This window comes from Engraulis encrasicolus, chromosome 3 (assembly GCF_034702125.1).
Source record: "Engraulis encrasicolus isolate BLACKSEA-1 chromosome 3, IST_EnEncr_1.0, whole genome shotgun sequence".
In the NCBI taxonomy this organism is placed as follows: domain Eukaryota; kingdom Metazoa; phylum Chordata; class Actinopteri; order Clupeiformes; family Engraulidae; genus Engraulis; species Engraulis encrasicolus.
In genome coordinates, this window is record NC_085859.1 from 50,408,113 (window position 1) to 50,420,984 (window position 12,872).

The following is a 12,872-nucleotide window of genomic DNA, read 5'->3' on the forward strand; positions in this document are numbered from 1 at the left end:
CTTTGTGTGCGTGTGTGTGCGTGTGCGTGTGCGCGTGTGTGTGTGTGTACGCTCATGTGCCTGCACTCATCCATGACAAACTAGACTGGAGAAAAGTCGGTCATGCAGCAAAGCCTATGGTGTATGGCCAGTCAGATCCCGGCCACTACAATCAGGCTTGACAGGAATAATATGGTAGAGCTCTGCTCCTGCTACTGCTACTGCTGGAGCTTCAGCCACTGTGATGGCTGATGGAGGAGGCCGGTGGGTAAACCCTAGCCTGGGAAATCCCATGCTGCTTTGCACAATCACTCCTTTCCTACCAGACATCTTGTATGTGAGAGAGCCTGGTGTTAACCAGGCAAGGTAAGCCCAATGGCTTCTGTGGAGACCAGGCTGGTGCGGGCTGGACGCTTCCACCACAGTCAGGCTTGAAGGGAGAAAATATGGTATCTGGGTCATTTCACGTGAAATCAGACGCTTTGGGACCCGACCGATCCGGATTTCAATCATACTTGGTGTGCCTTTTTAGTAGCAAGGTAGCACCCCAGAACTGCATTGGTTTGAATCTGACACTAATATTAAGGGAGAAACAGACTAGGAAAGGTTCACATTTTAGGGTAGGACACTATACATTCAGCCTTGAATATATCAGTCAGTGTTAGTCACAAAAAGATGCCTGTGGTATTGTTTGAAAGCTCTTTTCTGGCTCTACATATTACACAATCAGCTTGGAATACAACAACTCTCAGAATATGAATTATGATAAATTGAAAAATTTAAAATTGAATATCTAAAAAAACTATATTTTAAAATGGCCAGTTCCTTGTCCAAACGTAGCCGGCAATGTCATTAGCAACACCTCAAATGCTGGTGTTCGGTTCTTTATTCATTTCAGAGAGAATTTGACTCACAAATATGGCATCATACAGACCACTTACTAATAATATGGTAATACCATAGTAGCATCACATGACAAAACAAAAACGGTCAGTTTCCATGGTCCCAGGTTTCAGAAACTAAGGCAGATGTCCATTTATACACACCAAATGATGATATGTGAATGTTTGAACATTCCTTCTCTGTGTGCCTGTGTCATCTTCCCTTTACCGTACTTTAAAGAGATAATCAATGGCTACACTCTCATTTTGTACTCTACCAGTGCATTTGAAGCAGCAGCTGTGTCTTTTGTAGATAATGTATAAGTATGTCCCATTGCAGTTAGGTTCCACTACCAGAAGCACATCCTGATGATCCATGACAAGTCTATCTGGTCTGAAGGGAAAAGTGAAGGATGGAGATGGTCCATGAGGATGCATGAAGTTCAGTTTCACCTCTCCAGTGCTCAGCATACATTCCTCAACACATGCTAGCCACCAGTTGCCATCATATACAGCTACAACATACCCTTTGATGCTTGAAAATGTAACACATTCCTTTACTGAGCTCACTCTTTCAACTCCTTCTCTGAATTAGGAAAATGGCCTAATGTCCATTGACAATGGGCAGAAGCTGTGTCGTTTTTGAGTACCTGGAATAGTTCTTGCAGATTCAAACCTCTTCAACAGGTTCTCAGCTTCATGATGGTGCATCTCTCTCAAGAACATCCATTGCCACAACAGAGATGTACCATCATGAAGCTGAGAACCTGTTGAAAAGGTTGGAATCTGCAAGAACTAATCCAGGTACTCAAAAACTACACAGCTTCTGCCCATTGTCAATGGACACAGTGGAAGTTAGGCCATTTTCAGCATTCAGAGAAGGCAGAGTTGAAAGAGTGAGCTCAGTAAAGGAATGTGTTACATTTTCAAGCATCAAAGGGTATGTTGTAGCTGTATATGATGGCAACTGGTGGCTAGCATGTGTTGAGGAATGTATGCCGAGCACTGGAGAGGTGAAACTGAACTTCCTGCATCCTCATGGACCATCTCCATCCTTCACTTTTCCCTTCAGACCAGATAGACTTGTCATGGATCATCAGGATGTGCTTCTGGTAGTGGAACCTGTAACTGCAACGGGACGCACTTATACATTATCTACAAAAGACACAGCTGCTGCTTCAAATGCACTGGTAGAGTACACAATGAGAGTGTAGCCATTGATTATCTATTTAAAGTACGGTAAAGGGAAGATGACACAGGTACAAAAAGAAGGAATGTTCAAACATTCACATATCATCATTTGGTGTGTATAAATGGACATCTGCCTTAGTTTCTGAAACCTGGGACCATGGAAACTGACCATTTTTGTTTTGTTTTTGTTTTGTCATGTGATGCTACTATGGTATTACCATATTATTAGTAAGTGGTCTGTATGATGCCATATTTGTGAGTCAAATTCTCTCTGAAATGAATAAAGAACCGAACACCAGCATTTGAGGTGTTGCTAATGACATTGCCGGCTACGTTTGGACAAGGAACTGGCCATTTTAAAATATAGTTTTTTTTAGATATTCAATTTTTAATTTTTCAATTTATCATAATTCATATTCTGAGAGTTGTTGTATTCCAAGCTGATTGTGTAATATGTAGAGCCAGAAAAGAGCTTTCAAATAACACCACAGGCATCTTTTTGTGACTAACACTGACTGATATATTCAAGGCTGAATGTATAGTGTCCTACCCTCACATGTGAACCTTTCCTAGTCTGTTTCTTTCTTAATATTAGTGTCAGATTCAAACCAATGCAGTTCTGGGGTGCTACCTTGCTACTAAAAAGGCACACCAAGTATGATTGAAATCCGGATCGGTCGGGTCCCAAAGTGTCTGATTTCACGTGAAATGACCCATCTGCTACTACTACTACTACTACTACTACTAATACATGAGGTTTATATAGCGCTTTTCATGATACTCAAAGTCGCTTTACAAATGAGAAAACATGTAGACAACACAGACATACCGGGGGGAAAAAACAGGACAATGAGAGACACTGCTACTGCTACTCCTGCTGCTACTGCTCTTGCAATGACTCATGAGGGAGTTGGCTTGGCCAGTGGGTAGACTCTAAACTTTGGGTTCTTTGCATCAACCTAACTCCCGTCCTCCCTTGTGCTTGTGGCCTTGTGTCATTGACAGGGCCGGCGCCACGGGGGGGCATTGGAGGGCATTGCCCCCCCAGCCAAGCTGCTGTGCCCCCCACAGAGCTTATTCACCTAAACATGCTGATATGGTCATTAATATGCAACAAATGAGTATTTTTTTCTGAATACAGTAAATATAAAGTATAAGATAAAATTCCACCTTTGCTTAACCACCATACCCCTAATAAACAAATAAATGAATAGGCTACACTATTTAGACACTGTCAGTAGACCTAAATGTGAAATAATAAGTGAACAGTGATCCTTTGAAATAATGGGATTGTCCCATATTTAGAAACAAAAGTACTGTTCCGTAGAGCTGAAACTAAGCCCACAATTTGGTTTAAATGCAGGAAATTGCATCTAAGAAATACATCATTTTCTGGGGGAGGACCCCCATACCCCCCGCCAAGGTGCCCCCCATACTCCATCAAATGCCCGTCCAACGACTTGGTTCTGCAGCCGGGTCTGGTCATTGACGAAAGAAGTTTAATTCAATATCTGGCAAAAAGTGCAATTTAAAGGACATTTTCTCATTTCCATTTGAGATGTTGTGTGGGGAAAAGTCCCTCATAAGTTGTTTTGGCTCTAGGCTGACAGCGGGGAAATGTTATTGCTTTCTTCACGGAGGTGGGTTCTCAGTGAAGCGCAAAGCCACAAACACAGGATGATGGAACAGTCAGGATAATGGAATGAATCCTTCCATGGGTAGACACTAGCCTGATTATCATCGACTTTCAGATCTCTTTGAGACTTGGTCTGACCAAGAGCATAACAATTACCATTTCCCAAACAGCATGGTTGACCCGGCTCCCTTGGTTTGCTAATGGTTGTTTGCTTCCTAATTTGAGTTACTAATTTTTCGGGAGCTCAGTAAGTACTTGCATTGCTCTTTACCTGACTAGCAACGCTGAAGGTGTTGCGTCACTAGGAGGGCACGGCCTGGCTAGGTACACACAACCATTATGCTTCTGCTGCCCCTGGCGCTCGTCATGCCTGCAGTCAGATGAAGAACCCTGAGGGGGGCGCTGGAAGCACCAGGCCTTGCCATTGCCCTCGCTCATCAGACTTGTGTTCGCCTGCGTGCTTTCTCTCCTCTTGCTGTTTTGGTGTGTGTGTGGGCGTGTGTGTGTCTCAGCCCTCAGTCACCGAGATGCTGTGCTGTGCAATGTTTTCACTTACCATCTGGATTGGCTCTGGGGTAGGGATGTGTGTGTGTGTGTGTGTGTGTGTGTGTGTTGTGTGTGTGTGTGTGTGTGTGTGTGTGTGTGTGTGTGTTGGTCGTGAGGCAGGTGTGTGTGAAGCAGATGGTTTTGATTAATGAGTCAGGTTGGCCAGATGGGTCATTCCATGTCAATTCACATGATTCCCTAGAATCTCCCCAGGTGACCCTCTCCGATTTACCCGATATCTCGCATACAGGTACCTTTTGATGTCAATTGAAAGAATACCAAGTATTAGCACCATACGTCTAACGGTTGCGGAGATGAAGCCCACCAAAGATGGGGTACCATGCCCACTTTTCAAGCCTGTGAATTGCATACAAAATTTACAAGCAGATTTTGACACCTCTGGTTTTAGTTTGAAGGAAGATACAGGCCTAAAATCACCATGGCCCCTCAATATGACCCTGTCTACCAGATGATGTACTTACAAATGGCATGCCTTGATTATTTTTGGCTATATTAAGCCTTAAAAACTGAATTTGTGAAACGCATGTTGAAGAGTCTTGCCATTTCGGGGTTCCAGATCTTGGAAACTATGTATGCTTTAGGAGTTATAATTGATTTTCCATGATATTTGGGAACTGTACAGTGTATTCCAAAAAATGTAGGGTGCGCAGACTTTAAAAGATAAAATAAGAGGGACTCAAAAACAGCTTTGGGACAAAATGACCTTACGGTACCCTCTACTTCAGGCCTCAAATTAACCATGTGGGCACTTGATGACTGGAACGCCCTTTTAACCCCATGTACAGTAGCACTGTATCAAACATTCAAACTTGGAAAAACTTTGTTTTTCAAAGTTCTTCATATTAATCTTGGCCTTCAAAGTATATGTTTTTCTCTCCATCTTATCACAGTGTCTGTTTTGTCTGCTGCCATCTGCTGGTATGAAAAACAACAAGCGTAATGTAAGAGAACAACAGGGGCTGGAAAATCTTGCCCATAACTTACCAATAAAGCACTGTAATTATTATACCGTATATTGCTTTATACTAATTATGATTTTAACAAGCATGATGAATATTTATAGTTTTCAGTGTGTTTATAGTGTGACTGCTTAATGCTCAATCATGATGCCAGTCCCAAGATGGCCTCACCCTGCACTACATTTCTACCAGACATGGGGGTGGGGGTGTCCTGGTAGAAATGTAATTATGATTGAGCATTCTGCATAATGCTCGTTAAAATAATAGCAATAATTAATAGCAATATACTGTGGAATTAAAGTGCTTTATTGGTAGCCTAGCGACCTTAACCCCTAGGGGCGTCTAGATTTCTAGGTTACTTTATTGGTAAATTATGGGCAAGATTGTCAAGCCCCTTTTGTTTTCTTACATTACACTGTTGTTGCATTTTTTGACCAGCAGATGGCAGCAGACAAAACAGACACTGTGATAAGACATGGACAAAAACATATACTTTGAAGGCCAAGATTAATATGAAGAACTTTGAAAAACAAAGTTTTTCGAAGCTTGAATGTTTGATACAATGCTACTGTACATGGGGTTAAAAGGGCGTTCCAGTCATCAAGTGCCCACATGGTTAATTTGAGGCCTGAAGTAGAGGGTACCGTAAGGTAATTTTGTCCAAAAGCTGTTTTTGAGTCCCTCCTATTCCATGATTAAAAGTCTGAGTGCCCTACTTTTTTTGGAATAGACTGTACAGTTCCCAAATATCATGGAAAATCAATTATAACTCCCAAAGCATACATAGTTTCCAAGATCTGGATCCCAAAATGGCAAGACACTTCATCACACTTTTCACAAATTCAATTTTTAAGGCTAAATATAGCCAAAAATAATCAAGGCATGCCATTTGTAAGTACATCATCTGGTAGACAGGGTCATGTTGAGGGGCCATGGTGATTTTTAGGCCTGTGTCTTCCTTCAAACTAAAACTAGAGGTGTCAAAATCTGCTTGTAAATTTTGTATGCAATTCACAGGCTTGAAAAGTGGGCATGGCACCCCAACTTTGGAGGGCTTCATCTCCGCAACCGTTAGACGTAGGATGCTAATACTTGGTATTCTTTCAATTGACATCAAAAGGTACCTGTATGTGAGATATCGGGTAAATCGGAGAGGGTCATGTGGGGAAGGCGTGTGAATTGACATGGAATGACCCAGATGTGCACTCTTATACCCTTGAGAAAAGACCCCGCTGACTTTGTGTTGTTGGCAATTCCATAACCTTCGCAGATTTTTTTTTTGTAGAACAATTCATTTTATATATGATACAGTATACCTTCTTCATAAGGAAACACAATGTTGGAATAGGTTCTGCTCTACCTCCGGCAAGGGTATCTTGCAAAACTACAGCCCTTTTTGACTCTTTGGAACCCTCTTGTTTTGCTAGTCTTTCCTAAGCATAGGGGTCGCCATTTTTCCCGGACTCGAGCCCTGGCTTGTGTCCGTGTGGTCATAATGGGTCTCAAATTAAGTGCAGATTTTGCTTGTGTTTTTTGTGTCGTGATTCAAGCCAGCATTTTTACAGCAAGTACCATTACATCCATAATCAAATTCAGTTGTACATCTGTGGACACTTGGAAGTTGCATTATTGTTGATGCCAGACACAGACAGAATGTGTTGTAAATATAGAATGTATTTGAAGGCTTGTTTCTTGGCACACCATAATCAGTGGCCGCATAATGTCTGTTATGCTATTCAAGGGTGATGGCCCCTTTATGACACTATTAACTCATTTTAGCCTAATGCACCTTCAAAAAAACGGCTGTTGAATGCCTAAGCCCATGTTGGGAGAGTTGCCCTCACCCTATTAAAAACCTAAATATATCAGCCTCTGATGCACTTAAAAACATGAAATAAGTTGCATTTTAAACCCTAAGACCCTTATCTAGCATTAGAATGTGTTCATTCAGCTGTAACATACAGACATTTTTATTTAAAAAGCTAAAATCTCAAGAGCCTGAATGCAGCGTATATGTCGCTCCAGGTGCCAAAGGTCAAACAACACATACGAGTCATTAGGCTAAAATGGGTTAAAGATCTCCATCCACTGCAAACCATTTTAAGAATGTTAGGTCACAAACACATGGACAGGAGATTCATTCTGCTGTGGATACATTTTGAGCAAATCAGAGAAGTTAAACCTTGTGCGTCCCCTGGTGGGATGGACATGTAGAAGTGAGAAATGAAGGGGGCTCGGCCGGGGGTAGATTTGGATTGCGCAGAACATTACCGGGGACCTCAGAGGACTAGAATTCCGATTAACCCAACTGAACTGAAAATAATGTTTACACTGTAGTATTCATGGGGATTTGTGGGGGTTTTGGAAAGGAGGGGGGGTGGGGGTATTCATGGGACTCTGGGAGTTAAGCCCTTGTTGCACTTTATATTTACAAAAGACTGTTTATACGATACTACTATATCTTTGTATAACACACTGCATCAAACTATGCAGTGTTGTTGATGACGCTACAAACACAAAACAAACATAAAACAATAAATGTATTACTCTTTGTCAATGATGAATGGATTCTAGAGTCTTGATATGATTGGGCTTTGGGGAAAACATGTTTCGATCAGGGCTGGCCTCAAAGCATCAATCCTTCCACTCCCACTGATGAATTCCACAAGCAAAAGGGACTATGAGTTCATTTTTACTGTTGTCCTCTATTGCAGTGTTTCTCAACCAGGGCCGCAGGCCCCCCTCAGGGGTGCTGCGGAAACGTGGATGATAAATCAATTATGTAATATAATACATATGTGTCTGAATTAATAAATGAATGCTTAGTCATTGGAATATTTCATCTGCCATTTACGCACAATAAAGTACATTTTAAATCACCCCAGTAAGTTGCAACTTCGAATGTAGGTTGTGCGATATCTCCAAATGTGTTACTTTTCTAAGCTTGTGTGATATCGGATGCGATGCCATGTTACGGCTTGTTGGTTTGGGGTGCCTTGACATTTTTCATGAATTGAAAGTGTGCCTCGCCTAAAAAAAGGTTGAGAAACACTGCTCTATTGGACTGAAGTATCCAGTGTGCTTGGCCCAGTGAAACAGGGTGTTCCCAATCCCCACAGAGTTACAACTAGGCCAAGCATTTACACGCCGCACTGATCCAGTTCTCTCTGCTGAAGTGCTCCACTCAGCATTTGAGGTGGAGTATTCGCAGTGCTTTTCGCAGTGAAGTCATGGTAGCGGTTGTCTGGGCAGGAGTCGGGGGTTATTATGGTTCACATCTCAATGCAAAATGAGACATGTTAATCCATTAGACTGTGCTTGTTTTACTGAGCCATTACGAGTTGAGGAACCACTGAAACCATTTTGAAACATTTTGAGCATGAAAATTAAATGCACATGAGGGTTTAACAGCCGTGGAGCCTTAATTTCCATGTGCATCATTGTGCATATGAACATTACCCATTATAGAAGAAATAGAAATACCTGTATGTATTTGCACACACTGCATTAGCTTTTCTCCATGCTGTAATTTTACAATAGTGATCTCGCAAATTTTTTAATTGAGCTTACATTTTGGTGATGGCTATCTTTGGATGGTGCTACAAAGATGCCTGAAATTGATGCTCCAACCCTTTCATAAATTAATGTTTCCACTAATGTTCAGGTTCATAAAGTAGACGTCCCCACACACCGCAACAGATTTAAAAAGAGTAACCCTCCAAGTCGGGTCTGTAGCGAAGGGGAGTAGAGTTGCCCAGCTGGGACTCGAACCCAGACCTTCTGGAGTAGTAAACTGGGGCTCTGACCGCTACACCAAAGAGCCAGGCTCCTTGGCATGTTAGTCAGAACACACCCACAAAACCCTAGTGATGGTCACTCCATCACACTGCCTTCCCCTTTCGGGAAGCGCACCGGTGCGCTTCACACACTCATGGTGTCCCTCGTGCAACTGCCCATCATGCTTCTCCCATCCAGTGTGCCCCATCATCAATGCTTCACCTATCACTGAGGTCCCTCACACGGGGGTCACCAATCCTGGGGGTCCCTCACATGGAATTACGGCTCACACACCATGGGTACGCTTCCGATGGCCTCACGGTACCATCCCACTTCTGACACCATTTGTAGCGAAGGGGAGTAGAGTTGCCCAGCTGGGACTCGAACCCAGACCTTCTGGAGTAGTAAACTGGGGCTTTGACCGCTACACCAAAAAGCCAGGCTCGTTGGCATGTTAGTCAGAACACACCCACAACCCTAGTGATGGTCACTCCATCACAGGGTCATTTTCAGGTAACTTGTGGGTCAAAATGTTGCCTGCTTTAAATGAGCGCTAACAGTTGGAGTTTCAGAATGCAGATGCCATTTTTTTTCTCTATATACTGTTGTCGTGCACCTTGTTTTTTTGTTTGGGGGGGGGGTGTCAGTTTGTACAACCACATCGAATGCCCATAAATTAATAGTTAGTGTAGTGATTGTAGTAATATGTAATTTCATTATTAATGCACTGCAGTGAATATGCTTGTTAGATTCTTAGATATTCCTCAAAAATGTATACTCTTTCCCTACCCAGGTTGACCATAGTCTTCTTCGCCTTGTCTGGGTTGGATGTGCTCGATGCCCTCGATGTGATTGACAAGCCAAGCTTGATCGAGTGGATCTACTCTCTACAAGTTCTCCCCTGCGAGGACAGTAAGTATGGAGTGCATGTGCTCTTCCCCTCTCCTCTCCTCTATCTGCTCTCCTTTATTTTCTCCTCCAGTGGATCTACTCTCTACAAATTCTCCCCAGCGAGGACTGTAAGTATATAGCCTCGCCTTGCCTCTCCTCTCCTCTCCTCTCCTGCCCCCTCCCCCTCCTTTCCTGTCCTTTATGTGCCCTCTCCTCTCCTCTCCCCTCCTCACCTATCCTCTCCCTGCTCTCTCCTCTCCTATCTTCTCCTCTCCTCTACCTGCTCTCTCCTCTACCTGCTCTCTCCTCTCCTCTCCTCTCCTCTCCTCTCCTCTCCTCTCCTCTCCTCTCCTCTCCTCTCCCACAGCTGTACTGTATATGGGTTAAGAGGGCATTGTTGCTGCCTGTGCTAGATGTATGTTGCGTGTCTCTAGGCCTCTGCAGTGTCTCTACTTAAACAACCTTTTACTAGTATGCATGTTAAATGCCCTTGCAACTTACTTTTTTGATCCACTTTTGCGTTCTTCTATGAATAAATAAAAAACATGAAAGCATCAACTATCATCATAGATGGATACACTAATTACCAAAAGTATTCGCTCACCTGCAATTCGCTGTTGGCTAAGCCCCGCCCCCTTCAGTTACAGTTGCTAGGTCGGACAGATAAACATTGTATGCGGTCATATCAACGTGATTTATGCAGTGACAGCAAATCGCAGCAGTTGTTCACTCGTAGTAATAATAATTTAAAAAAACCAATCCATTCATAATACTGGCGATGCAAGTATTTATTTCCTGAACTGTCATGCATCACAGTTGTTTAACTGTTGTGGGCTCTCAAATTCTTTCCTGGGTAGGCATGTTAACCAGCACCATGGTAAGCTAACTCGCATAATCTTTGGATTGGAGCACAAAAAGTATGTTTGCCGATCCGTGTGCTTTCTATTCGAGTCAGTGTGAGGATGCCGAGACCCTTCAAGTCAGACTATCCAGCTGCTTGTTTTAGGGAAATGATCATTGAAAAGCGAATACCTCCTGTTACCTTGCTAGGAAACTTGCACCTTTGTCACGAATACCCCAGGCACAATTTCCAATCATATTTTAATAATAAAATGACTGTAGTATCTTGGTAAAACCGACTTAAAAAAATGCGATTTTTGCATTGAGTTCAATGGAGCGCTGTCAAACCTGGTTTAACTGTACGACTTTTGTCCAACCTCGTCCATTTGCTGCGCTGTGATTGGACAAAAAGCATTTTAGGATGGGCCTTAGCCAGAGGTGAATTGACTGTGCAGAAAGTCGACCACCTCTTGCACTATGAGTGTCAGCATCCGCTGACCCCTCTATGCCAGTGTATGCGGCCTACCGCTAAGTGGCTGAGTTGCTGTTGTTCCCAAACTCTTCCATGTTTCTTGTAACGCTGACCGTTGAATGTAGATTGCTTAGGAGCGGGGGAATTTCATGACTGGATTTGTCGCACAGTTGGCATCCCATGACAGTTCCACACTGGAATTCACTGAATTGAGAGTGAGAGTGGCCCATTGTTTGTAGGAAATGTCTGCATGCCAAAGTGCTTCATTTTATACACCTTTGGCCAGGTCAAGTAATTGGGACACCTGATTGTCATCATTTGGATGGGTGAGGGAATATACTTTAATATATTTTATGCGTTAAGCCATTTTTTCCCTCAGCAAAATCATCTCTGTCTATTCATCAACACTAGAGACTATCTCAGAATTGATGTAATGGTCGGAACACCTTACATCATACTTTTCCTCTGCAGTCTTGCAGATGCTAAAATATGCTGCTCGGTACTTGCTACTCTCTTGCAGTTGTATCCCATCCCTCTTGTTCCACTTCTCACACCCACCCAGAAGTCCTTGGTTGTTTGGTTCCTGATTAAAAAGATAAAGGGTCCCCCAAGGTCGTAACCTAATTAGTAAGACCCCTGCAAAGCAGTCAATCTCTGAAATGGGGGAAGTTGGAAGATTAGGTTTTTGCATTCAGACTCATGGTTCACTTTCACTGGCAGACTTGTAGGTGTCTGTCTGGGGAGTCTTTTGTTTACTGCTCTCCTCCAGTACTGCTTAGTCCACTCTTTGCCCTTTGCGAAAGACATCCTTTTAGCTTGGAGGGGGCATGAATTTATTGTCCAATTCAGAAATTACTTCAATGCCTTTGACTGTGCCAATGAAATGCAGGGGTCTTGAATTAATCTGGAAATAATTTATTTGCTTCTTGCAATAAAAATGGATGTACGTCGTTCCCACAGGCTCGCCGGAAAAGGGGACCGTGATTCATTCCCCTGTTATTTTAATCGCCATCCCTTGCAAGCTCAACCATCACCACAAGGTGGCAGCACCTCCTCAGTGTTAATGCATTCACGTCAACGCTTTCTCTGATCGCTCTCTGCTTTTCCTCTTACAGAATCCAATCTTTCCCGATGTGGCTTTCGAGGATCCTCGCAGATAGGGATTCCATACCAGACAAAGGTAAGGTGACACTTCAGGAAAGACTGATTTCTTAAAGTTGCACTGCAATTCTCCTTTTAAACGTCTCACAGGGTTTAGAATACAAAAAAAGACTACTGCGTGTGTACACTTAACAACTTTAATCGGTTGCATCACTGAAATTCCATAGCATTTGTCATTAACAGGCAACTACAGCTAATGCTCTTGAATCACTGTTAGTTTTCAGTTGGCAGGGATCTTTTCTTTACATACTTTTGAAATGAAATAAATAAATAACATGACCTTCGTCCAGCTGAGTTTCCAAGAGATACTTTTCCCCCAGGTGCACGTGCACTAGACATGCATGCTGAACCATCTGCCACATTACGTCAGTGCTCATCCCCACTGAACCCAATGCAGCTTCACTGAGACGCACACAAAATGGCCTGATTTTGCCCTCATCGTGTGCATGTCTGGCTGTGTGCATCTGTATGCGTCTGTGTGTGCGTATGTGTGTCTTCATGTTTGTGTTTGTGTGTCT

The 12,872-nt window shown here is 42.9% G+C and overlaps 1 protein-coding gene across 1 annotated transcript in view; it reads left to right on the forward strand.

Annotated features, from left to right (window-relative positions):
* pggt1b (protein geranylgeranyltransferase type I, beta subunit) overlaps window positions 1-12,872 on the forward strand; it is a 37,553-nt gene that overhangs the window by 2,729 nt on the left and 21,952 nt on the right. Inside the window, exons 2-3 of the mRNA XM_063195670.1 lie at window positions 9,784-9,902; window positions 12,309-12,373. Of these exons, the coding sequence (XP_063051740.1) occupies window positions 9,784-9,902; window positions 12,309-12,373 (184 nt within the window). The remainder of the gene's footprint in view (window positions 1-9,783; window positions 9,903-12,308; window positions 12,374-12,872) is intronic.